The 27,887-nt window shown below is 32.4% G+C and overlaps 1 protein-coding gene across 2 annotated transcripts in view; it reads left to right on the top strand.

Moving 5' to 3' along the window:
- Window positions 1–3,286: 3,286 nt before the first annotated feature.
- Window positions 3,287–27,887, top strand: part of LOC114334829 (low density lipoprotein receptor adapter protein 1) — a 46,994-nt gene continuing 22,393 nt past the window's right edge. Inside the window, exons 1-2 of one of the 2 annotated variants that reach the window (XM_028284931.2) lie at window positions 3,287–3,577; window positions 26,274–26,369. In XM_028284931.2, coding sequence (XP_028140732.2) covers window positions 3,532–3,577; window positions 26,274–26,369 — 142 coding nt within the window. In that variant the 5' untranslated portion in view covers window positions 3,287–3,531. Of the gene's footprint in view, window positions 3,578–15,699; window positions 15,897–26,273; window positions 26,370–27,887 lie in introns of those variants that run through there. The other variant, XM_028284930.2, reaches the window with a different exon arrangement.

Genomic DNA, 27,887 nt, shown 5'->3' with positions numbered 1-27,887 from the left:
AAACCACTAAATTGGGAAACGAAGGGACTCTCGGTAAATGGAAAGTATTTAAACCAAGTAAGATATGCAGATGACATAGTACTAATAGCCGATAGCTGGAAAGAACCGAAGACGATATAATCGATGAGCTTCATACATAATCCTTAAAAAAAGACTGAAAATGAATTTAAGCAAAACCAAGCTAATGTCGAACAAAGATGATCAACCGACGACAACCATCCATTTTGGTCCAAGGAACAAAAGTGGAACACGGGTGGAGGGATAGGCCGCATTCGGAAAACTCGCATACATACTGAAAGACAAAAAGATACAACAAATCCTTTGAACCAAAGTGTTCGATTCTTGTATCTGTCCTGTACTCACTTACGGAGCTCAAACCTGGACATTTATAAAAATGAACATGGACAATATTCGAAAATCTCACCGAGCCATGGAACGATAGATGCTTGGTATCTCGCTCATAGATCGACAAACAAACGAAGCAACCTGGAACAAAACAAAAGTAAGGGACGCCGTGAAACAAGCAGCTAAATTAAAATGGAAATAAGCTGGACACAACGAACGTCTGGAAAATGCTAGATGAACAAAGAAGTTGGAAACGTGACCGTACGAAGCCAAGAGACCAATACTCCAGGGTAATAAGCTGGAAATAGACCATGTTCGGGTCACTCAAAGGTCCAGGTAGCTGACTACTTTTTTAGTTATTGTAGACCTATAGGACGAAATCCTACCTGTTTCCTGCCTAAAGTTCGCGTCCGTTTTTTAATTAATATCAATTTAGTGCAAAAATCACGATTTTTTCGATTTTTTGCACCCCATTCAGAAGCTAAACAGTTAACATAAAACTACAAAATTTAATTTTTTAGACCATTGAAAAACCTTCAAAATGCCGATTAATTAAAAAGTTAATTTGTTGCTACCCAATCTGCAAAATAAGTGAAAATCGTTATTTGTTAATAACTTTTACTAAAACTACTTTAGAACTTTAGTATTTCACCCAAAGTTGTGTATTGGGGTACTTAACAAACCCTCAAAATTTGAGACCGATCCATTAATTAGTTTAAGAGTTATTCTATTTGTTTATCCCAGAGACCTTTATTTTGCAATAACATAAGACAGAAAATAATTAAGATAAAGCAATTCTGCGTATGTCAAATGAAAGTAGAAAAGTGATACTATCAAAATATACTAAAAAAAAAGATAAAAAAATTATCTAATATTGTCAAAAATACTACTGCCAAATTTTTGAAATTTTATAGTTTATAAACAACTTTAAAAATATTGTCCGTAGAAAAAATCATATTACATATTCAAAAAGTTGGTATTTTACACGAATTTTTAAAAATGTTGTTCAGTTGGTGACTTGTCGTGGTAAGTGAAGGGAGAGCTGGGAGCCGACAAATGCACGAGTTCAAAAACTAAAAAAGGCAACTTAAAACTACTATCATTTTCTATATCTCGGGATCTACTGAATATATTTTGATCTTTCTTTTTTAATTTGTTTGTAATTTTTCTGTACAATACAAATATGTAATTTGTCTATTTGCAATTTGACATTTATTAATTAATAAACAATCTACTTTGTTTAAACAATTTTTGAAAAAATAATTTTTCCCAAGAATCCATGTTTTTTATCAGTTCAAAATCATTATTATTAATCATAGAAAAAGTTAAGGTACACTTTAATAAATAAATTATCTTCAATAAATAATTATCTAATAAAAATAATTTATTTATTAAAGTGAACTTTAACTTTTTGTATGATCATTAATGATACTATGATTAAAAAAATAGATTTTTGTAAAAAAATATTTTTTCAAGAATTGTTTAAACAAATTAGACTGATTATTAATTAATAAATTTATAAACAAATTGCATATTTGTAACGTACGTAGAAATTACATACGAATAAAAAAAAGAAAGATGAAAATCCATTGAGTTGATCCGGAGATACAGAAAATTGTATTATTTTGAAATTGCTTTTTCGGTATTTTAACTCAGTGGATTCGTAGGTTCCCCCTAGTAGCCGTTTGAACTACAATTGGGTGCTGTGAAGATACAATGTTTATGCAAATTTTTTAACAAAAAATACAAATCCCATTATTTAAAATGGCATCAATAAAATTCCTTAATTATTATAAACAAATTAGCTGTGAATTAAAAAAAAACAAATGGCTAACTTGTCCCTAATGAACCCAGGCTAAATTTTTTTATTTGAAAGTTTGTGTTAAAATACTAGCTTTCCGAATATATAAAAAGATTGTTCCTACGGACAATATTTGTCAAGTTATTATAAATGTTTATAAACTACAAAAATTCAAAAATTTGGCTTTAGGATTTTTGATTGTATTGATTTATCTTTTTTAATACATTTTGATACTATCAGTCTTCTACTTTCGTTTGGCATACTCAGAATTGCCTAATGTTCATTATTTTCTGTCTTATGTTATTGCAAAATAAATGTCTCTGGGATAAACAAATAGAATAACTTTTAAACTAATTAATGGATCGGTCTCAAATTTTGCGGGTTTGTTAAGTACCAAAATAACCAACTTTGGGTGAAACCCTAAAATTCTAAGTTAAATTTAGTAAAAGTTATTAACAAATAACGATTTTCACTTATTTTGCAGATTACGTAGCAACAAATTAACTTTTTAATTAATCGGCTAAAAAATTAAATTTTGTAGTTTTATGTCAACTGTTTAGCTTCTGAATGGGGTGCAAAAAATCGAAAAAATCGCGATTTTTGCACTAAATTGATATTAATTAAAAAACGGACGCGAACTTTAGGCAGGAAACAGGTAGGTTTTCTTCCTATAGGTCTACAATAACTAAAAAAAGTAGTCAGCTACCTGGATCTTTGAGTGCCCTGAGAAAATCCTTATTAACCTGGACTACAAGGGGAAGACTTCAAATGCGCTGGAGCGGACGACATCAAAAGCGTCGCAGGACCAATGTGGATACGCCTCACACACAACAGGAATGAATGGCAATAAATTGGAGGATAAGCCTTTATTCTACAACTCGAATAGAAAAAAAGGCTATAAAAAAAAGGGAAAAAAAATAATATAATGTTGAGGTTTTGTTCTTAGTTTTACAAAAAGACTCGATGAATCCTTTATCGTCCTCGTCCACTTTAATTTGGATCTACCTGTATAAATAAAATCTTTAGAGCAGTACTGGTTTATTATAAATTATAATGGCCTGTGAGGATAATAAAAAAATTCCTTGAACACAAGGAAGCCGTCTATATTTAAAACGCAAATTATTGCAACATGTTAAAGGTTCACGTCACGAAGAATCTTTTAGTTATCATTGTACCAAGACGTATCAGCATCCACTTGTTTGTTTTTATTGAGCGTGTGTACACTTTCTTGCGCATTTGTTTATTAACTATTGTACCACTCGGTTGAAAAATCGCTAAGCCTACTTTGGATTCGGCTTTCGAGCGATAATATAGTACGGAGAATAGTTGAACAGTAGTTTAGATTCTGTGAGGCAGTTTAGAACTAGAAATCCAATTTAGGTGCCATGGCCTTTTTCAAATCGATGTGGAAACCAAACTCGAAGCACGAAAGTAAGTTTTTTTAGTTTCACTATTTTGTGATTGTGTGGTTGTGACCTCGGTTGTTGCATTTCAAATGACCAAAGAAACTAAAGGTCAAAAATGTTACATATTATGTAGGTTAGTCAATTTTAGACTTCCTGTATTTAGCTGTTTTATCTATGGAAGTTAAATCACACATTATTCATCTAGTAAAAATGATATTTTCTATTTTGTGGATATTTCTGTAACAAGACAATCATTATTATTTATTAAGCTCAACAGGCCTTGTAGGTCTAGGGATAAAATGTTTACGTTTCTGATTACATTTTATTTTAGTCTTATAAATTTTATTTAATTACACTTCTGTCTTTTTATACACTCTTCCTTCACCACCTCCCTCCATCTCCTTCTGTCCAATGCTAGTTCTTCCCATCACTCAATGTTACTTTTCTTCAGGTTTTCGTACACACTGTCATTCCATCTTTTCCTTGGCCTGCCTTTCCTTACCTTTTGTATTGGTCTTCGTGAGAGTACCATTTTTGGCATTCTTTTACTTCCCATTCTCTCGATGTGCCCCAAATGTCGTATTCTCTGTGCTTTGATCGTTGGCTCTTTATATAGTTCTTCCAATTCTTTATTGGTTCTTCTTCTCCACTGACCTTCTATTTTCACACATCCATATATTTTTTCGGAATATTAATTTAGCCTTTTTCTTATACTTTGTGCCAAGATTTTGTAAACTATTTCTAGAGGTGCGATGCCTCTATAATTTTAGCATAGCATTCTATCACCTTTTTTATGTGTAGGGCATATTCTTGCTATGGTTTACTCTTCTAGCATTTTTTCTACTTTCAATATTCTTTTTATCAGGTCATATATCTCTTTTTGTAGTCTTTTCCCTCCTGATTTTATCATTTCGGCCGATATTTCTGTTATTCCTGGGCTTTTGTTATTTTTCAAGCTCTTTATTTCGTTCTCTACTTCTTGCTCTGTGGGCATTTCTATTGCTATCTGATCATCTTCAATCTCATGGTTCCTTTTGTACTTCGCTCTTATTTAGCAGTTCTGTGAAATTGTTTTGCCAGTTTTTCATTATTTTTTCCGGCTCATTTAGCAGTATCCCTTTATCACCTCTCATGTATGGGTTGTTTTTGTGATATCATCTTTACATTTTTTCTTCGTGGTAGAATGATCTTGTTTCTTTTTTTTTTGGAAGTTTTCTTCTATTTCTTTCAGTTTGTTCTGGTTGTATTTTCTTCTTTGTTTCTACATTTTCTTTTCATGATTTTTCTCAATTCGCTGTATTCTTCTCTATTGATATCTTCATGATTTGTGAGATTTTTGAGTCTTACCTTTCTTATTTCTGCTGCTACTTATTGAGATTCCTCATCATACCAATCTTTTGTTTTGTACCTTCTCTTAGTTTTCGCTAGGATTACTTTACTTGTGTTCAGGATCTTGTGTTCGCTAGGACTTGTGTTTGTTATCACTTTGATTGTTAAGTTTGTGTTTAATTAATTAATTCCTATGTAGTTTTCCGGGTCCGATTTGTGTCTTTTGAAGAGAGGTACTTATAAGGATTTTTGATCTCCTTTTTGGGGGTATTTTGTATTGTTCCGTTATTCTTTGGATTAGTTTTAATAGTTGTTTGGTTATATCTGAGCCTCCATACTTTAGGAGTTCATTTATTATTCTGTACTCTCCGGGTGATATTTAGAAATTTTTAGTTTCCTTAATGCTACCTTTACTTCTCCCTCTTTAATGTTTATTTTTTTCGTTTGTCGTCACTTCTGGAGTTGGTGGTTTATTATCGTCACCTTTATCAAATAGAGACCAAACGTAGTCTGCCCATGTGTCCTTCTAAATTTGTTTTCTTTTTCATGAACGTTCGTTCATTTCTTTTCTTTATATTCTCTGATCATTCTACATAATTACTTTTTGTGTTCCGTAAAAGTCAAGTTACGTCTGCTTTCTTCTTTTCTTCACATGTTGTCTTCATTTTTTCATAAACCATGGGGTTTTCTTTTTTGATAGTTACTGGTGGTTACCTTTCTCTCTCCAAGTAATTTTGTTGCTGCCTTAATTATTTTATTTTTGACTTGTTCCTAGCTTTCCTCGATGTTATCGTTTTCTGATATTTCACTCCCAGCAATCGTCTCCGATATTATTTTTCTGTATAAGTATTCCGTAGATTTTGTATTTATCATCATCATCATTTATATATTTATAGTATTATTATAATATACAGAATTGGGATAAAGTATGGAACCAAGCAAATATCTTTGAAACGAAAAGAACAATATTTATGAAACTTTACATACAAGTACAGGGACGCAAAAGGCATCCGCTGCCATATTTTTTGTTACTACTTCACTTCCGGTTTCATCGGAAATACCATTAACTTATTTACTTTAAATGGGACACCCTGTATATTTTTGCAGATTTTAAAAGAACTTGTTATTTTTAACTCATACATACCAAGTTTGGAAGAAAAAACTATTAAAACAAGAAATGAAGAAATAAATCTCTTTACAGTTAAAAAATAGGTTAATTTATTTACGTTAGACCAATGATATTAAAAATAAAAAGAAATAATTTCAAATGTTGAAAATGTTTGCTGTTCACCTCTTGACAACGTGCAAGCCTATAAATAAATTCGTGAGTCACTTTTTGCAAGATTTTTCCACGTATTCACATTCATCAATTATTCTTTGTCTCAAATCATGCAAGCATGTTGGTCGCATAACGTAAACACGTGAGTTTAGGTAACCCCAAAGAAAAAAAATCTAACGGGTTGAGGTCTGGAGAACGAGCGGGCCACTCTATGAATCCTCTGCGTCTAATCCATCGATTTGGAAAATTCACGTCCAAAATATGAAAATTCATTATAACCGATTATCATTCATTTTTCCATATCATCTTTTTCACTTAAATGAACCATTTTTAATACAACTTATTTCTGTCAATTAGTTCAGTAACAGTTTTACCTACTATAATAAATTCAAATAAGTCATGCAGTGTATGTAAACAACAATTTTAGTCTACAGTATAGATGGTACTCGTTTATTTCCTACTACGTTGTATTAATACAAAAAATTATCTACAGACACTTTTTAAGAAATTTTTTCTACCAAATTTGGTATGTATGAATTAAAAATAACAAGTTCTTTTAAAATCCGCAAAAATATAAATTAAATTAAATAAGTTAAGGTTATTTCCGGTGAAACCTGAAGTGGAGTAGTAACAAAAAATATGGCAACAGATGCCTTTTGTGTCACTGTACTTGTATGCAAAGTTTTATAAATATTGTTCTTTTCGTTTCAAAGATGTTTGCTTAGTTCCATACTTTATCCCAACCCAGTATATCACCATCATCATCATTCTTAGTGTATTGATTCTTTTTTCACCCCAGTTTATTCTAGGCACCGTATCACACGGTTTCTTCTCGTAAAAATATAATGTGTTATTGACAGTGATAAGTAGGTGATTTCTCCATCGTTCTTTTTAAATAAATCAAGTGATCAACGCACGATTCTAAATAAATATTTTTAGTTTTGGCGTTATATTTAGAGACAAAACATTATCTTGAGCAACATTTGACCTCTTAGCCTTGCTTTTGCTTCATATCGTGCATGGACGTTTGCAATATTGAATATTCTTGACCTTCGTATATTACGTGGTAAAAGTCCTATCTGTACACACTTTTCCATAAATCACTTGCTTCACATCTTGTGGACTGGTGTTAACACATTATGCCTAATAAATTATTCGAATTTGGAAAGTTCTTTCTTTCTTTTTCCCTTTTCTTTAACCTTATCAGGGTATCGGATTTGGCTAGCTATTTTAATTTCCATTCAACCATGTCTTCCATTCTTTTCTATTTTCTGCCATTAGTTTCGATTCTTCGAGTGAATCTTGTTTAACTTTTCCCGCCTCTATTACTTGCTGTATCCATTTTTCTTTATCTGCCTCTTTTTCTTTTTGCAATGTTCTTTGTTTCTTAAACTTTAAACTTTTCTTGTAATTTTGTTCGGTTGCATCCTCATCAAATGCCCATAGCAGTTCATTTGTCACTTTGTTATTTTTTTCATTATTGGTTCTTGGTTGGCCATTCTCGTAATAGTCTCGAGGCTTACTGATCCCATCTTGTCTTTCCAACTATTCTTGTTCGGTGTCTCATCTCCATTGCATTTATTATGCTTTCATGTTTTTCCAGATTTATTCAGTTTTCACTTGCATAGCATAGAGTATAGAGTATAGTCGGTAGCACTATTGTGTTATTATATTTGTATTCTTGCATCTCGTTCTAAGTTCTCTTTTTCCCAGTATTGAAGTTAATGCATAGTATAACTTGCTTGATTTCATTGCTCTATATTTGTTATATCCCAGTCTATTTTTCCGTCGTTAGTACCTAATTATACTTCCAAGGTATTCGTAAGTTGTAACTATTTCCAGTTCTGAGTTTTTACATTTTATCTCATTGCGAGAAATTGTTTGTAAAATTTGGTCTGAGAAGCAAATGCCTGAAGAATGGAGTTTAGGCAAAGGCTGGAGTTTATGCCCGTTACACAAAAAGGGAAACCAACTGGAATGCAATAATTACCGCGGAATGACTCTCCTAAATACAGCATACAAGATATTGTCAAACATTTTACACGAGAGATTGAAGCCTTATACCGAAAAGTTTCTAGGAGAATATCAGGCAGGATTCAGGCGTGGACGTTCAACCATTAACCAGATCTTTACACTACGACAGATCCTCGAAAAAGCGCAAAAATTTAACATAGATATGTATCATATCTTTGTCGATTTTAAAGCGGCATATGACAGTGTCTTAAGACCAAGTCAAAGAAACTCATATGTTTGATAAAAGTGACAATGACGAATGCTATCAGCAGTAAAAATTCAAAACGACTCGTCAACCCCATTTGAAATACATAGGAGGTTAAGGCAGGAAGATGCGCTGGTGTGTCAGCTTTTTAATGTAGCCTTAGAAAAAGTTGTACGAGATGCTAATTTAGATAGCAGGGGAATAACATTTAATAGATCAGTCCAAATTCTAGCATATGCAGACGACGTGGACATTATAACAAGAACCAGGGCGAGAACTGCGGAAATCCTAACCGATCTAGTAGCAGCAACAGAACAAATGGGGTTACATATAAATCAAAATAAAACCAAATTCATGGCAACTAACACAAACACAAGAGCTGGAAATGCTGACGCGATCTAATCATTAATGACCAAAACTTCGAAGCGGTCAAAGAGTTCATATATCTAGGGACATCGGTTAACCCCAATAATAACACATCTGAGGAAATAAAAAGGCGAATAATAATTGCAAACAGGTGTTATCATGATCTATAGAAGTACTAATTATCTAACAAACGTATGTCTCAAAAAACTCGTATAAACCTGTATAGAACATTGATAGTCCCCGTTCTCACATATGGATCAGAGGCATGGACGCTAACTAAAACAGATGAATCCGCTCTATCGATTTTTGAAAGAAAAGTGCTACGCAAGATATTTGGAGCAGTCTATGAGAACGGAATATGGAGGCGTAGATATAACTTTGAACTGCAGAATATCTACAAGCTTACGTTTGGTGGAGAAGATATTATCACTGTAATTAAGCGATACCGCCTGCAGTGGGCAGGACATGTAGCCCGGGCCCCTGAATCGAACATGATAAAAAAGATTCTAACAGCTCAACCGTGGGAATGAGAAGACGGGGTAGACCAAAGTTGAGGTGGATGAAAGGGGTAACATAAGATGCCGAGAAGATCGGAGTCGGCAACTGGAAAATGCAAGCAAGGGTCAGAACAGAAGGCGTAGAAAGCTTGAGAAGGTAGAGGCCCTCTAAGGGCTGTAACACCAAGATGATAAGGATGATGATGATGATCTTTATTTCATTATCTTCCTTATTTTCTTTGCCACTGATTATCATTGTCTTGCTTTAGTTCTTTTATTTGTCATTTAGTCATTTTATTGAAAAGTTCTTTAAAATCTAAAAGCATAGTCATAGTCTATCATCATGTGATTTACTACGGCATACAGGATTAGCAAAAATCTGAACGTTAGGAAACCTCGCTTAGGCTTTCGTTTCTTCAAAGTTGGGCTGCTTCCTTTTTTGCGGGAGCTTAAAGTGGGAAATAACAATGTTAGTTGCAAAGTGACGAGAGTGGCAAAACTGCTAATGAAGTCAGGAGAATTGAAATTAACTATTTTTAATGGGAAATAATCCACAATTTTACTAAAAAAATGATTTTATTAACGTTTTACTAAATGAAACCAATTGTGTCACAAATTCCTGGGTAGAATGCAGTAGGATGTGGTTACCCATACTAAAAGAGGAAGTCAATAGAAAGAAAATACCACGATTAGTAAGTCAATAACATATCGAGTTACATTTCGTTTACAATATCGTATCGAGTACATTTATATACTGTAGTATTATTTATATAGCTATGTATTATTAATATTATTTATAATTTAAAATAACATAAGTATGTACATATTAAGGTCAGAATTTGGTATTAGTTTTAAGAGTAAATTAAAGTAAGACCTAATACTTACGATGTCGGGATAGTATCACGAGGTTTTTTCCTGGTGTTCCCTCGTGATTTACTATGGAATCTCTAACGCGAGAATTTTACTGTCACCGTTGCATGTGGTTGTCTTTTTAAAGACAGTTCACATGCTATGATTTTTTTCTGATGGAAATTATTGAGTTGGGTGTTGATTTCATGTAATCGAATGAACCATCTATCAGTAGAGTCGTCCCAGGAACGCAACTCATAAAGATTGGCAATATCATTTTAAAGTCTTCTACTGTAAAATGTATAATATATGTCTGAAATGCCGATAAAAATGAGTCAGATTAAATAAATTATTAGAAGAATTTTTTACTAAGCAACAACATTTTTGTTTAATATTAATATTTTTTGTATTTTGACAACGACATCAGATTTTTACGTCGAAACAATAAAATCATTTTAGTAAAATTGTGGCTTATTTCCCATTAAAAATAGTTAATTGCAAAAATGCCACAAGAAAATAGCTTCAGAACAACAAGGAGAATTGAAGATGGGCAACATGGGCTTAGTTCTTTTTTATGGGAAGGAAAACCTACAAGTTTATAGTTCGTTAGTGATACTGCTTTAACTCTCTTTCCTTTTCTGGTCTTCCGAGATTGGTTATTGCAACCTGGTAATTTGTTGTGCTCTTTCTCTTCCATGTACTTTCCTTTATTGATACAAGGGAATAATGAAAGGTCTATCGATTATTGGCGAAGACCTTATATCAGACCATAGATCTGCTGAAGTCTCCAGTACTTCTTCTTCGTCAAGATACATTATCGTTGAAATATACTCTGCACTCTTGATAAAATTAAAATATGTGAGCAATATACCTCACTACCATAATAAATGAAGAATGGGTCAACAACCACAATAGGTAAGAATACTCATCGGAAAAGTTAAATCCACCTTCAACCGGTTGAGGGCCTTCTTCAAAAGCCATAACGAAGTCTTTTTTATGGTGTTAAATCGTGGACGTTAAACGAGGGTATATGCGGAAAATTCGAAGCATTTCAGGTGTGGCTATATCGAAGAATGTCACCGAGTCACAAATGAGGAGATCCTCAGAAAAATGACGAAGAACCAAGAGGTACTGACTAGCATCAAATCTCGACGAAAGTTACAATACTTCGGACACTTTATGCGAAATGAATCCAGATATGCCTTTCTACAAGCCATCCTACAAGGAAAATATTTGGACAGCGAGATCCAGAAAGAAGAAGAACATCCTGGTTAAGGAACCTCAAAACTTGGTTAAACACAACATTTGTGCAGTTTTTCCGCAATGCTGCAGATAAGATAAAGATTCCATAATGATCGCAACATTCGTCACGGATGGGCACATCAAAAAGAAGAAAGGAGTAGGTTACTGGAAGGAGTAGGAGAGGCAGACCAAAGAAGAACTGGAGGGAGTCGTTTGTAAAATTGTCCAATGCAGTAGGCAGATTTGTACAATAGGGTGGAACGAAAAAAATGTTTTTATAATTTCAATGTGTAATAGTGATAGAAAATTGCCTATAGCCATTGTTAAGCCACAAATAAAATACTTTTCCAAAAAAAATATTTTTAGAGGTGCCGCAAAAGGGTTGAAAATTAGAATTTTTAGTTAAATTTTGCGAATTTTGATGATTTTGGTTTGGTAAAGAATAGCTATTGTTCCTATTTTAAATGATAAATACACACTCTAGAACTACTCGTTCAAGATAATTTTAGTTTTACCTTACAAAAATCCAATATTTATTTTTACTAAAACTGACAAAGTTTGAACTTGAATTCCACATTTAAAGAACTATTTAATAGTAAATATTTATTTCATTCGTTAATATAATTTAACGTTCTAACTGTAGTAGAAGAGCATATTTCAATAGTAGAGGAACCTGGACCAACCTTCCTAGGGCATATAACTCCTGCTTCCGGTACAGGTGAAGCTATAAAAGATAGCATAATGGAGCATTTTCAAGATGACAATCCTTTAAACATTTCCAATATAACAGCTGTCGGATGTGATGGAACTGCCACTGGTGTAATGGTTCACTGATGTGAACACTGGTGTTAACTCCCAGGCAACCAAGTGACGTCATATAACGTCGTGGAAACGTCAGTTTTGGTCGAATATATACACGTGCTTGAAAATTACGTCATATAGACGTCTTTTGTGGGTGATTTTAAATACATAAGATTAATGACGTTAAAATACGTTTAAAAAACGTTTTCATTTCAGATAGTTTAAGTCTGACGTCATAAAATTGGGAGGAGCTTGTTTGTATTACTCCAAACAATTTCGTTAAATAATGTTCATAAGAAATTTCTCATTTAGTGTTTACGTGGTTTGTGTCTTGTGTGATAAAATAAGACTTTTCATTTAGATATTTAGTTGAAGAAACGTGTTAATTAAGAGATTTGTATACGTTTTTGCTCAGTGAGTTAGTTTATGCAGTATTCTTCTTGACAACTGTTTGAGGTTATGTTTATTTTCTGTTAATGAACTAAATATGTGTTATCGAGTTTAATTAAATTTATGTTTAGCCTTCTAAGATTGCTTCAGCAGTCTATAAGATCTAGCTATGAGATGGCAAAGAAAAATGACGCTCATGTACTACTGTATACTGTATACAGATATTCCAAAATGAGTTGTTGTTCATGATTCTTTTTGATTTAATGGACAGCGTTAAATTAAGACATTAATTATGCTAGATAATTTGTTAATAAATTATTTATTAGTTTATATTATGTTGTTTTAGTTTTGACACAGTAAGTAGGTATACTTATATAAACAAACAAACAAACTAGTACAATCATGCAGAATCAATGTTAGATTGCTTCTAATGCACAAGCGATCTTAAACAAATGGTAGTATATCTTCGACACATGGGACGTAGACCTATAGGTTTTATGTTATCAATTTTTTATACTACCTATTTTGAAACATCTGAAAGAGGTCACTTTTTGAAAGTATTAAAGACGAGATTTTACCGACGTATAAAAGTGTGCTTTTTGACGTTTTAAAATCGTCACAATTATGACGTCAAATCGATGAGACAAATACACGTGATTTTCAACGTCGGTACTACGTCATAGAAACACGTAAATTGGTCATTTTTATGACGTGTTTTCTACGTTATAAAAACGTCGTTTGGTTGCCTGGGCTATGGTGTAATTGTTTTAATAGAAAAAAACCTAAATAAGCCGCTGCAGTGGTTTTCAATTTGTTTGTTCTATACCAATGAATTTTCTTTGCATCATTTGCTTTGCACATTGGATGGAAAAGCTCTAATGAATTTGGAGGGCAAAGAACTTGAAATCTGTAACCAGCTTCCTGTGGTTAATTTCGCTCCCATACAAAACAAGCTCCCTATTCTAGAGATTAAGGATGATCTAAGCACAGATCAAAAATATTTACTTGAAATGTGCAAAGCAATATCCAGTGTTATATATCCTGATCTTTCTTTAAAAACCCCTGAGAAATTAGCTCATTCACGATGGCTTACGTTGGCCAATCGCCTTCTTCGGTTACCTATATGTTTGGCCTTCTTCGGCCATTTTGTGGAAATGGATCAAAACATCTATAGAGACTCATCAAATTTTTACGTTACCTTTGTGAGGAATATCTCCAAATAATTGATCCAGTAATTCAAAGGAATGGTTAATTAAAATGTGCTTCTCTCCATTTTATGAGACAAGAGAAAACACATAGGGGATCTAGGTCTGTGGCGACTTTTGAAGGCAAGATCGGAACTCATAAATTAAGGAAGTTTGTTGTCCCGAAGCTTAACTTTAATTCCAATGACTACATTGGATGACTACTCCTATGACAAAACATATAACTGACGAGTACTTAAAAAAGTATATAAGTGAAGTAAGATACCCTAGTTATCAGGTGCAGTGTGTGGATTTTCCGTGTTGTCCCTGTCATACACAGGCAGTGAAAAGAGTCATAAAGCTTGTGACTGAGTCATCTCTTATTGTCTGTGGTCTTGAAACAAAAATGGTTTTGTTAAAGCAAAGATTGCTTCCTAAAAGATTATGCCCAAATTTGAGACATAATAACAATCTATTTAAGTATCAAGAGGGATATTGTAACTAAAGAAATCTTATCGGAATGTGCACATGTAGCAATGAGAGCAATATTAACTGTTATTTGACTAAGAAATGTCAGCTACGACACCAGCTTAAGTATATAAAATATTTGAAATTTTCTATATTTTTTTGTTCAAAACCCATCTATTCAAAGCTCTTGCGGCACCTCAAGATGTAAACCTAGAACAAACATATTTTGTAGTTTTATTGTAGACATAATAAGGCAATTTTGAGTGCTATTAGAAAGTTCTTTGAAAAAAAAAAAGAATGTGTGTGTACTTTGTACGCACGTAAGAAGTTATACTTCTATTATATGATTTAAACGAAATTAATATACTTTTTATTTATATTTTGTTTAAATATTAAACTAATTTATACTTACTACTTCTCAAACATTTTTATTAGAACAGTGCCAAAAATTAGAATAATAAAAGAATAAAACACACAAACACATTAAACAAGCCACAAATGATGTCTGAACATTAATTGTCGAAAATTTTTTTAACTAAATACGTATTTTCTGAAAATACAATTATATAATAAATATACTTACAATCATAAAATGTATTAAAAAAAAAACAAAAAAGAAAGTTTCTATTGGGACTCGAACCAGCGCTGATAAGCACGGTTGGTATTGGAATTCATTCGCCTTCAACGCTTAGCCACAGACACTATGTGTCATTATTTACGAAGATCGACTAACTAAACGGATTAAACTTGTGATATTTTGAAAATTGATCAAATTATTTTAATTTTGAATTGAACTGATTTAGAATTGAAAAAATACAACAAAACATAGAGTAAGAAAACAATATATTAGGTGAATATTTATAGACATTTTGATGGTAATCAAATTATATAAATAAAAGTATTACATACTATGTATTTTGGCAGATCAAATAGGTAGGTTTATATGCATGATACATTAACAATTATTACGTACCTGTTGCTTTTAAAAACTATTTAAACGTCACTACAATATTATAAACTTTTTTGTTTCTGTCCTCACAACAATAAAACTAATATATTATACATTTGTTTACCTTTACCTTTACCTCCAAACCACAGCTGTCCTCTGTCCTACAGCTGCCATATCGGATAATTTTTGACATGTCATTTGAACATCCAATCAGAACAAAGTTATAATGCGCATGCGCCGGGCTGATAGGTTTTAACATATAAAAATTCACCCTCTATCGCCGGTAAAGAAGTATAACTTCAAAAACGTTTTTCCTATCCTTTCGTTCCACCCTATTGTACAATTAACAATTACAGTACCACAAATTGGAAAAACAAAGATCATAAGGGGATGGCAACAAGAAATATTTCCACCAAGCCTTAGAAATAAACAAAACATTTGTTAATTATCATTGCAAAATTAGTATATCTTTGAAAGTTAAAAATACTTTTACTCTCCGATAAAAATGTGACCTCTTCGATACCTAAACTACCTACAAAGAGTTCATTTGGTTGCCTAGCAAAAGCAAATTATCGCGTGAGTGACAATGTCAAAAATTAGTAAGTTGCTAGGTGATTATTGTCTTATTGTCGCTGTAAAGTCAGCGCCTGTAATCGTATTGACAATATTATTGTTGCTTGATTATTACATTTGATAGTGTAGTGTGGTGGAATGGCTTTTTCCAAAATTAATATTCATGAGCTGTACACGGATAATATCAAGTTTTTAGAAGGTATAACCAAACAAACTTCTTATGAACATTATTACTTTTTTATTACTTTTTTTTATATGCATTTAGCAGTATCAAGTTGATACTATTCATTTGAATAATTACATATTTAAAAATACCCAATAAATTATTTTTTATTTATATTGTTATTTCTATAAAATAGTATGGGTATTACCCAGTGGTGTCATGGTGTGGGAACGCGTGGGAACGCCGTTCCCACACTGGTTAAGAAAAGAAAAAAAAATAAATAGAGAATTTAGGTTTTGTAAACAAAAATTAGCAGTGCGTTCCGGCACTGCTAATTTTGCCATGACACCACTGGTATTACCTAGGTTATTAAAGGCTTCTAAAAGTTGATCTATTAAAACATGATATACGAGGGCAAAGTCAAAATTACGTACATTGTTTCGTTTTTTCCTTTTTTCTAGGGCTTATTCATTAAATTCTTCGTTTCATGTATTATGCACTAGTCTTATACATAGCATATCTGTATATAGGTATTAATTTCCCCCCTTATGGAGTGTTGGGCGCTCTTGCTTATCTTAGCCAAAAGTGAAAGATGGTTGATTGGCTGTATCAGTGTATCCTCTTCTGTATTATTCCTTCGACATTTCCTCTAAGTATTTTTCATTCCTCCCTATTTCTCGCTCTCTACTTGCCTCCTCTCTTCTTTTTCATGTGCCATATCCTCTAAGAACGTCGGCAACCATCATGGCAATTCATGCGTGGGCAACCTCATAACATATCCCAGATAATACAGTTTTCTAACTTTAATTGTATTTAAAGCCTTTCTTTCTTTTGCTATTCTTCTCAACACCTAGACATTAGTGACTTTATCCACCCAACTTATTCTTAATTTCCGTCTGTATTCCATTACTCGCTTCAGTCGTTAACATTCCAATCGACATGTTTTGGTGCAATCCTTAAACATGTTAGACGGAGTGCCTCCGTTAACAGTGGAGCAGTAGCAGACATTCTAGCTCTGATTCCAAATTCTTTTAATCTGTTTCTAACCAAATTGGCACTTATTCGAACATTACGGGTTGTGGAAAGATAATTTGGCAGTTGTCTAGCTATAACATGATGTGTATGCAAAGGCTGCAGATGTAAATAACGTTCATCTGCGAGGCTCGTGCACCTAGGAAGTCCTCGAACTGGTCTTCTTGTATATGCTCCACTTTCTCCATACCTTCTTAAAGCACTTGAAACGCTGGATTGGTGGATTCTCATAACATCAGCAAGATTTTGCTGTGATCGCCCATCTCCAATTAAAGCTACAATTTGGGCTGCTTGTTCTGATGTTAAATTACTCATTTTTTGTAAGAACGCACCTCCTCACTGAAAAATCAAGCAGACATAATGCACAGATCAAATTCTGGAACACAAATTTCCAAAATAAATATTCTCTTTTAACAACGTTTTGTTAGTGTTGGAAACACAGGTTGAACCTCGCAAAATGAACACAAGTCCGGTTTTATTTTTTTTTTCTGGTATATCAAGCGGTGCGTATTATTAAACTAACTTTTTCTTAAAAAGTTTCGCCGCGAAACCCTCTTTTCATCCCTTTAAATGGGGCAATTTGTGGTTTTTGCGAAACGTAGCCCTTCCTGTACGTTTTGCAAAAAATTTACTTAATAGTAAAATGAAGAGGACTATATTTCCTACTATTTATTTTCCGACAGCATATGTCTATCACCCACCGTTTAGCGGGGATGGCGCCCCAAAGTTGACAAATTTTTAAAAAAGATGTTTTTAAAAAATATATTTTTCCCTAACTGTAATGAAAATTAAGAAGAAACCCTAGGGAAATTAATCACAAGTAAGTGGCTGATTTTTTGGTATAGGTTTCGTTTAAGAGGAATTGCCCATTTTTTAATTACGGGGTGTTACATTTTAAAAAACCCCTTTTTATACCATCTGAACCGCCTATGCTAGAGTAAAAAAACTTTCAGCGATTATCCATGTAACTAGTGTTATTTACAAATTTCTATAATGCACCCCCATTTTTTTCCGGAACCACCCTAAAAAGGAGAATTAATAAAGAAAGTGATTCTCTTGGAATCCTTCGCACACCATGCTCTTTATTAAAATGCTTCATATATCATTTTGTGCACGTTCTTATTACCCATGCATGGACAACAAAAGCGATTTCTTAATGCAACCCCCGTAGCCAAAAAAATAAATAAAGGGGAGGGGGTTGAAAAAAATTTTTGTTTTGCCTTTTGACCCATATGGACATATGCTCCATCAATAGGGTTTTTCATAAATATATATGATTATTGCAACATCCCTGCCGAAACTACCCCTATCCTTGAAAATAAACTGCAGAAACTACCCCTATCCCTTGGAGAGCATGTTTTGACGATTTTCTCATTACCTATGCATTTTTATAAAACAAAACTTATACAGAATTAAAGACCACCATTTTCTCTACAAATAAAGTCCTATGCATTTTTTTCGTATAAGCAACCGTTACGGCACAGTGGCGCCGCAAACCTCAGAAATGCTTTGGCGGGTTCCAGTTTTTGTTTTATTTTCGTCAACTATTCATTTTATGGATAACGTACTTATGGAAAATAAAAGAACACACTGTCTGCTACACATTATGACCTATGCATATTTTATTTTCTTTGCACCCTAAAGCCACAGTCATGGCCCAAAATCAATTTTTTATTGTTTTCTTTATTAGTTCTCCTTTTTTTGGAGTGGTTCCGGGGAAAATATGGGGGTGCATTATACAAATTTTGTAAATAACACAAGTACATGGATAATCGCTGAAGGTTTTTTTACTCTAGAATAGGCGATTCAGATGGTATAAAAAGGGGTTTTTTAAAATGTAACACCCTGTAATTAAAAAATTTGCAATTGTCCTTAAATGAAACCTATATAAAAAAATCAGCCACTTATTTGTGATTAATTTCCGCAGGGTTTCTTCTTAATTTTCATTACAGTTAGGAAAAAATAATTTTTTTTTAAACATCTTTAAACAAAATTTGGCAATTTTGGGGCGCCACCCCCGCTAAACGGTGGGTGATAGACATATACTGTCGGGAAATAAATAGTAGGAAGTATAGTCGTCTTCATTTTACTATTAAGTAAATTTTTTGCAAAACGTACAGGAAGGGCTACGTTTCGCAAAAACCACAAATTATCCCCTTTAAAGGGATGAAAAGGGGGTTCCGGGGCGAAATTTTTTAAGAAAAAGTTAGTTTCATAACAAGCACCCCTTGATGTACCAGAAAAAAATAAAACCGGACTTGTGTCCATTTTGCGATGTTCAACCTCTGTTTCCTACACTATGTTTAATGTTTTTTTTTTTGGCAAAAACACGCTTCAACTTGAAATGTAATGGGTTTGTAGATTCCTAAAGGAGGCGAGAGAGACCAGTATTATAACATTCTGCTAAAAATAAAAAATTATTTTTAAACTTTTTTTCTGTTTCAAAAATTATGCGATACTTTTTGTGATTAGTGTGCTTTATAAAAAAGGGGCCCGGATGCGAATTTACAAAACCTATACCATTTCAGTCATGCCAGCGACTGAATTCGAATAGGGTTTGTATGCAGAATATTAGTTACATATCCTATACTATTTCGGTCTAGAAATTAACTGTAGTGGTGTAGGATTTGCAAACGAAATTTTTGATTATTATTGAGCAAATATCTATACTGTTTCAGTCATGTACGTAAAACTAATCAAATATTTACTAAGTGGATTTATTTATCATAAAATTTAGATATGTTTTGAAAATTAAAATGAATAGTATATATTTGGATAATATTAAAAATTAAAAACAAATGAATAATTACTAATGTATGAATATATACAGTATGTCCCTGTAAGTTGGAACCATATGGAAAAATTTTTTATTAACGATTTTACGCAAAAAAGATATTCTTCATAAAAAGTTCTGCATGGTCTAAAACCGAAGATGCAATCATCTGATATTAAGTTTTATTAATAGTATATGAGAGATGTCAAAAAATATGAATTTCTGTCAAGAGTAAAGTATCTTTATACAGAGAGGGGCTAAGTTATGGAATAAATTCATTTTCTCTAAAATGGACGACTTGGGAAAAAAATCCCGAAACAGGTCGATTTTATTTTTAAATTACAATTTTTTGGCATATATTTCATACTAGTGACGTCATTCATCTAAGCGTGATAACGTAATAGATGATTTTGTTAAATGGGAATAGGGATCGTGTGGCAACTAATTTGAAAGTGTGTTCAATTCTCTGTTCAGTAATATAAACAATAATATAATTATGTATACCAATATAAGGTGACCAAAAAAATATTTTTTAATTAAATTAATTGACGCAAAAAAGAAGAATGTATGTAATTTATTTAACTCAAAATACATTTTACTGCTATCAATAAATAGAGAAAAAAATGTTTATTTCACAAATAAACATTCCGCCTTGCTTAAATTAAATCACAAACAGCCTCCCACGTAACTCTTGGCAGTTTGAACATTTAATTTAAGCAAAAAACCAATGTTTATTTGCCAAATAAACAGTTTTTTCTATTTTCTGACAGCGATAGAAAGTATTTTGATTGAAGTAAATTGCATACATTCTTCTTTTTTCGTCAATCAATATAATTCAAAAATTGTTTTTTTGGCCACCCTGTATAAATAATGATATTTGTGTTTATATTACTGAATAGAGAATTAAACACCCTTTCAAATGAGGTGCCACACGACCCATATTCCTATTAAAAAAAAATTATCGATTACGTTATCACGCTCAGATGGACGACGTCACTAGTACCTATGAAATATATGCCAAAAAAATTATAATTTAAAAATAAAAATCGACCTGTTTTCCATATGGTTCCAACTTACAGGGACATACTGTATACATATATTCGTACATTAGTAATTACTCATTTGTTTTTAATTTTTAATATTATCGAAATATATATTATTAATTTTAATTTTCAAAACATATCTAAATTTTATGATATAACAATAAATGCACTAAGTAAATATTTGATTAGTTTTACTTGCATGACTGAAACAGTATAGGATATGTAACTAATATTCTGCATGCAAACCCTATTCGAATTCAGTCGCTGTCATGACTGAAATGGTATAGGATATGTAACTAATATTCTGCATACAAACCCTATTCGAATTCAGTCGCTGCTATGACTGAAATGGTATAGGTTTTGTAAATTCGCGGCCCGGATAGCTCAGGCGGTAGCATGTCTGACTTCCACGCAGGTAAGCCGGGATTCGAAGCCCATCGCCGGCGAGAACATCTAGAATCTAGACCAGAGGTTCCCAAACTATTTTTTCTCGTAGACCACTTTCAAAAATATACTGGTTTCGATGGACCCCCTGCTGCTACATTTTTACCATACTTACAGTGAAAAAAACATGGGGGGGGGGGGGGGGGGTAAAAATAAGATATTGAAGGTCTCTTCTTTTCTCAAAATATCATTTTAAGCGATTTTTCAATGATTTGGAATCTATTTAAACAAATTTGCATTTTTTATCGTAAATTATCAATTGAAAAAATAATGTTTTAATAGAAGCGGGAGTCCAAAATGTGATTATTAGGCATTATAACAAGTTTTTTGTTTTAAAAACAAGTTGTTGATCAAACTTTAGCGTAGAAAACGTTAAAATACTGTTTTTTTTCCATTTTCCTCCATTCCCAAAATACATGTTCTTCTATTTGGCTGAAAATTTGCCCACAGATAGCTAAAGCACAGGACTTGAATAGTTTTACAATACAAGAAAAGTTACATGCAATAAAGAGTCAACATTATATAGTACAGTCGGGTTAGCATTTGATCTTGCATGCCCCAGCTACCCAAGCAAGATTCTATTTTTCTAATCTTAAGGGGGTCAATAGTAGTGTAAATTTAAAATCGCGAATAAAGAAGAACCGTTTTTGCTCAATATCTCCGCCATATTTAACTTTTCGACAACAAGTGCACGGACTGAAGTTGTGAAAAATATAATTTCCTATAATTTATTCTATTATAAATTTTTTTTGTGCCGTCGATATTTTCCGAGTTATGGGGAAAGAGTGACAATTACAGCATAATTATTGAATTATCTCTTTTATTATTAGTTTTATAACAAAAATGTACCTATACAAAAATGGAGAGAATTAAATTTTATACAATTTTGATCTCTTTCATGTTTTTGCTAAAATCAATATTTCAGGTAGTACGTATGCTGTAAAGGCGCAAGCATAAGCCCTTATGGATTTGATAGCAGTGGTTTTTGTTCAATATCTCCGCAATTCTCAACTTTTCGACAAAAATGTTAGGAACTGAAATTGATCCAAGTAAATTGTGTTTACAATCATTATTATAATTTTCTTAACCATTTTTTTTGTATGGTCGATATTTTCCGAATTATTTGTACTTATTACAGTAAACGCCTATATTTTTGACTCTGATATTATTCCACGTATTTTTTTGTATTGTAAAACGATACAAATTCTTTTAATCACTTAAAGTCCTGTGTTTTGGCTATCTGTGGGCAAATTTTCAGTCAAATCGAAAGACATGTGTTTTGGGAATAGAGGAAAATGTAAAAACGATATTTTAATGTTTTCTATCCTAAAATTTGATCAAAAACTTGTTTTTAATCAAAATAACTTGTTATGAATCATTAAAATAACATTTTTGAGTCACTACTATTAAAATAATATTTTTTCCATTGATATTTTATAATAAAAAAATGCAAATTTGTTTAAATAAATATCAAATCGCTATAAAATTTTCGTGGGCCCCCACTTGCAACTTGTGAACCCCCATTTTTATTTCACGCCAACGTGGACCCCCGTTGAGTCCCTCGTGGACCCCTGGGGGTCCACCTGGACCACTTTGGGAACCACTGATCTAGACCTAGACGTTTTTAAAATGTTAATAGGCCCCAGGTCGATTCAACCGGAATAAAAATGCGTACCTTGGGTAAAACCAGGGGTAATAATAGGTGGTTAAAGCGTAGCACTGGCCCTGTTACCTTCCTTGTACACCGTATTCCCTAGATATAGCAGACTACCCTGCTACAATCCTAAAGCCGCGTTAGCGGTATTTATTATAAAAAAATTAAAATTTTCTAAATTTTGTGGGTGGCCCGTTTCCTCTGACGCGCAGTGTATTTGACGACTATTTATAAACTTCTCATTAAATATTTGTTAAACAATTTCTAAATACGCAATTAATAGATATACTTTCTGGGTACATATTACTAATATTTGACTTGCCCCAGAGATAACAAGCGTGCAAGTCTGATTTCAAGGCTCAAGGATATTCTCTCTGTGTGTTATTATGTTACATCAAAGGCAACACTCGTTTTAGCATCAATAATTTTATTATTTTAGTCAACAAAAGAAATGTTCGATATTGCATTATAATTATTATTGTCTAGTAATTGATTACAAATACCATATGATGCTGAGATGAATTTAAATCACATTTTAAGCAGAAGAAGGTCTTTCCTCATTCATTAATTTTATTGTCTCGATATTTTTTTAAGCCAAGTGATAGAATTCTTCGGTTATTGCGTAGAGTTTATTGAATAATGTTTTCTTCTTCATCTTTTTATGGAGACATAACTCTGTCTGTTTTTCAACGTGTCATACCATAGATTTTTCTAAGCGCTTTCCTCTCTGTCGTTTCTAGCAATCTTTTTGTTCTTTCTGTGTCAGGTCGTTTTGTAAATTCTGCCTTTAGTTTCTTTCCCGATATTTTTATACAGGGTGTCCAGAAACTCTACCGACAAATGAAGACAGGAGATTCCTCAGATAAATTTAAGACATTTTAACCCAATTCTTTAAGTCCGAAAATGCTTCCTAAGGGAGCTAGAGCTCTTTGAAGATGGCGTTTTATAATTAGTTTTTCTTAAATAACTCCAGAACGCTTTTATTTAGAAAAATGAAAATTAGTACGCATATTAGTCTTCCAGGGATAAATCGATTACATTTATTGAGAACTTCTAGTACCGTTCATAGGCGTCCGTTTTGGGTAGGGCAACAGTTATTTTATCGCATAACTTTTATATCTTTAACTATTAAGCATTTTTAACACCGGATTATTAAATTATGAGGTATGCTAGTACTAAAAGGTACTCTTTCTTTAAGTCGGTAGAACACACCGTTTTCTAGAAAAATCGATTTGAAAATTTTTCGTTTTTTGAATTTCCAAAAACAAATTTCAAAAAAAACCATTTAGAAAAACGAAAACTGGTACGTTTATTCATATTTCAGAGATAAATCGATTTCATTAATTGTAAATTTCTAGTACCGGTCATATGCGTCCGTTTTGGGTAGGTCAAGAGTTATTTTACCGCATAACTTTTTTGTCTTTAATTTTTAAGAATTTTTTACTTTAGATTATTAAATTATGAGGTATTCTAGTACTTAAAGTTACTCTTGGTATAAGTTGGTAAAATACATTGTTTTTTTTTGAAAAATTCTTTCAATTTTTTTTTCAAATTCAAAAAACGAAAAATTTTCAAATCGTTTTTTCTAGAAAACGGTGTGTCCTACCAACTTAAATCAAGAGTACCTTTTATTACTAGAATATCTCGGAATATAATAATCCAGTATCAAAAATGATTAAAAGTTAAAGGCAAAAAGTTATGCGATAAAATAACCGATGCCCTACTCAAAACGGACGCCTATGATCGGTACTAGAAATTCACAATGGATGAAATCCATTTATGTCTGGAAGATAAATATGCGTACCAATTTTTGTTTTTCTAAATAGAAGCGTTCTGGAGGTATTTAACAAAAACTAATTAGAAGACGCCATCTTCAAAGAGCTTTAGTTCCCGTAGGAAGCATTTTCGGACTAGATGAATTGGGTTAAAATGTCTTAAAGTTATATGAGGAATCTCCTGTCTTCTTTTGTCGGTAGAGTTTCTGGACATCCTGTATATCCATATTATTTCATTCAGTATTGACTATTTTCTCAAACCTTACAACCCTGTTTTCTCAAATTTTCTATAACTCATGTTCACTTTGAGGCATCAATATTGAGTCGTCTTACTTACATACTTCGTGGCGTTACAACCCTTCGTGGGTTTTATCCGACTCGACAACACGCCTTCCCAGTCTTTTCTGACTTGAGCAATTTCTATCCAATTCTCCACGCCCATAGCTTTCAAGTTTCCTGGTATATTATCTCGCCACCGGTGTCGAGGGCGTCCGCGTGGTCGTCTTCCAATTAAGACTCCCTCCCATATCAGCTACTGATCTTTGGTCAGAGTGTCTTCTGAGGTATCCTGCCCATTGGAGTCTTCTGGACTTTATTTATTTTATAATGTTGGTGTCTGGGTATAATTCTTCGAGCTCTTTGTTAATTCTTATCCTATATTGCCTTCTGCTGCTTCATCAAGCACAGGCTCAAAGAACTTCCTTAGGATTTTTCTTTCTTAAACACGTAGTCTCTCTTCGTTTTCCTTTGTTATCGTCCACGTTTCGCTTCCATATATCACAACGGGTCGTATTATTGTTTTATATACTTGTAACTTTGTACATCTTGTTAGTTGTTTCGATTTTATAAGTTGTTGAAGGGCATAAATATATCTGTTGCCGGATTGTATTCTATTGTTTATTTCTTGTGATCCGATATTGTTTTCAGTTATTGTTGTTCCAAGATACTTAAATTCTTTAATGCGCTATAAAAATAAAGTTATCGATAGTGATGTTTTGACCTATTCTGTCTCTGATTTGTTTATTGCGACTCATATACATATATTTCGTTTTATTTTCATTTATTAGAAGCCCCATCTTCTCTGCTTCCTTCACGAACCTGATGAAAGTCTCCTTCATCCTTAATCTGGTGTTTCCTTTCCTATTAAGTACATTGATATCGTCTGCAAATGTCAACAGTAAGTTTGGTCCTTCTCGATGAAATACTGTTAGTCGGTTTTTCGATTCTTGCACTTCTGATTATATTATGTTCCGGAGCTAAGTTGAAGGGTTGTTTTATTAAGTCGTTTGTATAGCAGATTATGTTGAGTTCTTTTTCTTTCCAGTATCCTTTTGTAGTTCTTACTTTTTTATTATTCCATCCATGATCAAGTTAAACAATAGAGGACTAAGGCCTTATCCCATTGGCACCTTCAATAAGTCGTTTAGTTCTTCTATGTACTTTTATTTTTATTTTACTATTCTGGTAGATATTTTAAATTCACTTGCTTTTTCAACTACATACTATAAAAACAATAACATAAAATGTTAAAAGTAAATGACACTTTGGTAATTATGTTCAATAAAATGCAAAATAAAATCTTATAATAAATTACTGTGTGGGAAATACCAAGAATTATACATAAAAACTTGCTCGCATGTACTTGAATATGTATAGATGTAAATTAGTGCTATAATATTTTTTTCTTTTCAGAGCTTTCTGAAGAATTATTTTCAAAGATTACCAAAGAACCCAAACAAGAAAATGTACCTGAAAATGATGCCAATACATTTAAATTAAAATATATAGGTAAGAAAAACATTAAATATATAGTTTTGTGTATTAGTCCTCTTCTTCTTCTGTATATTTATCCACTTTGATTTTCTGTATATTTATTTTCAAACCGTATTCTATACTCACCGTGTCTAGCCTATTCATAATTTGTTCCATTTCTTTTGGTGAATACTCCAATATAAAAGTGTCATCAGCATAACGTAGGTTTTTGATTTTTCTTCCTCCTATAGTTGCTGCACTTTGCCATTCCTCAAAAACTTGTTTTACACGCATACCTAATGTGTTCACTATACAAGGTGTAACAAAAATACAGGTCATAAATTAAACCACATATTCTGGAACCAAAAATAGTTCGAATGAACTTAACTTACCTTAGTACAAATATGCACACAAAAGAAGTTACAGCCCTTTGAGGTTACAAAATGAAAATCGATTTTTTTGAATATATCGAAAACTATTAGAGCTTTTTTGTTGAAAATAGACATGTAGCATTCTTATGGAAAGAACATCTTAAGAAAAATTATAGTGAAATTTGTGCACCACATAAAAATTTTATGGGGGTTTTGTTCCATTAAACCCTCCAAACTTTTGTGTCCGTTCCAAATAAATTATTATTGTGGTGCCATTAGTTAAATTCAATATTTTTAAAACATTTTTGCCTCTTAGTATTTTTTTCGATAAGGCAGTTTTTATCGAGTTGCGGCTTCTTTTTTAATATGTTTACATAAAAATTTTATAAGGGTTTTGTTCCTTTAAACCCCCCAAATGTTTGTGTACGTTCCAATTAAACTATTACTGCGGTACCATTAGTTAAACACAGTGTTTTTAAAACATTTTTGCCTCTTTGTATTTTTTTGATAAAGCATCTTTTATCGAGATGTGGCTTCTTTTTTAATATGGTTCAAAATATACTTAAAAATGTAAGTAAATCATAAATAAATTTTCATATTACATATTACCAAGTCTCCATAACCGTACTTTACCATATACAAATATGTGGTGGATTTGACAAATATTCAAATATCTCGATAAAAACTGACTTTTGCAAAAAGTACTAAAAGACAAAAAAGTTTTTAAAAACTTGTGTTTAACTAATGGCTCTACAATAATAATTAAATTGGAACGTACACAAAAGTTTGGGGGGGTTTAAAGGAATCAAACCCCCATAAAATTTTTATGGGGTGTCCAAATTTCATTATAATTTTTTCTTAAAATACTACTGCCATAAGAATACCACATGTCCATTTTCAATAAAAAATATCTAATAGTTTTCGATATATTGGAAAAAATCGATTTTCATTTTGTAACTTCAAAGGGCTGTAACTTTTTTCCGTGCACATTTGTACTAAGGTAAGTTAGGTTCAATCGAACTATTTTTGGTCCCAGAATATGCGATTAAATTTATGACCTGTATTTTTGTTACACCCTGTATAATGAATATTGAATAGAATGGTCGATATACATTGCTGTGGATTCCTATCTTATTTTAAAGTATTTCGAAACCACATTATTAATTCTTACATTAGCGATATT

This window comes from Diabrotica virgifera, chromosome 5, assembly GCF_917563875.1.
Source record: "Diabrotica virgifera virgifera chromosome 5, PGI_DIABVI_V3a".
Taxonomy (NCBI): Eukaryota; Metazoa; Arthropoda; class Insecta; order Coleoptera; family Chrysomelidae; genus Diabrotica; species Diabrotica virgifera.
This window is presented reverse-complemented; position numbering and strand designations above follow the sequence as displayed.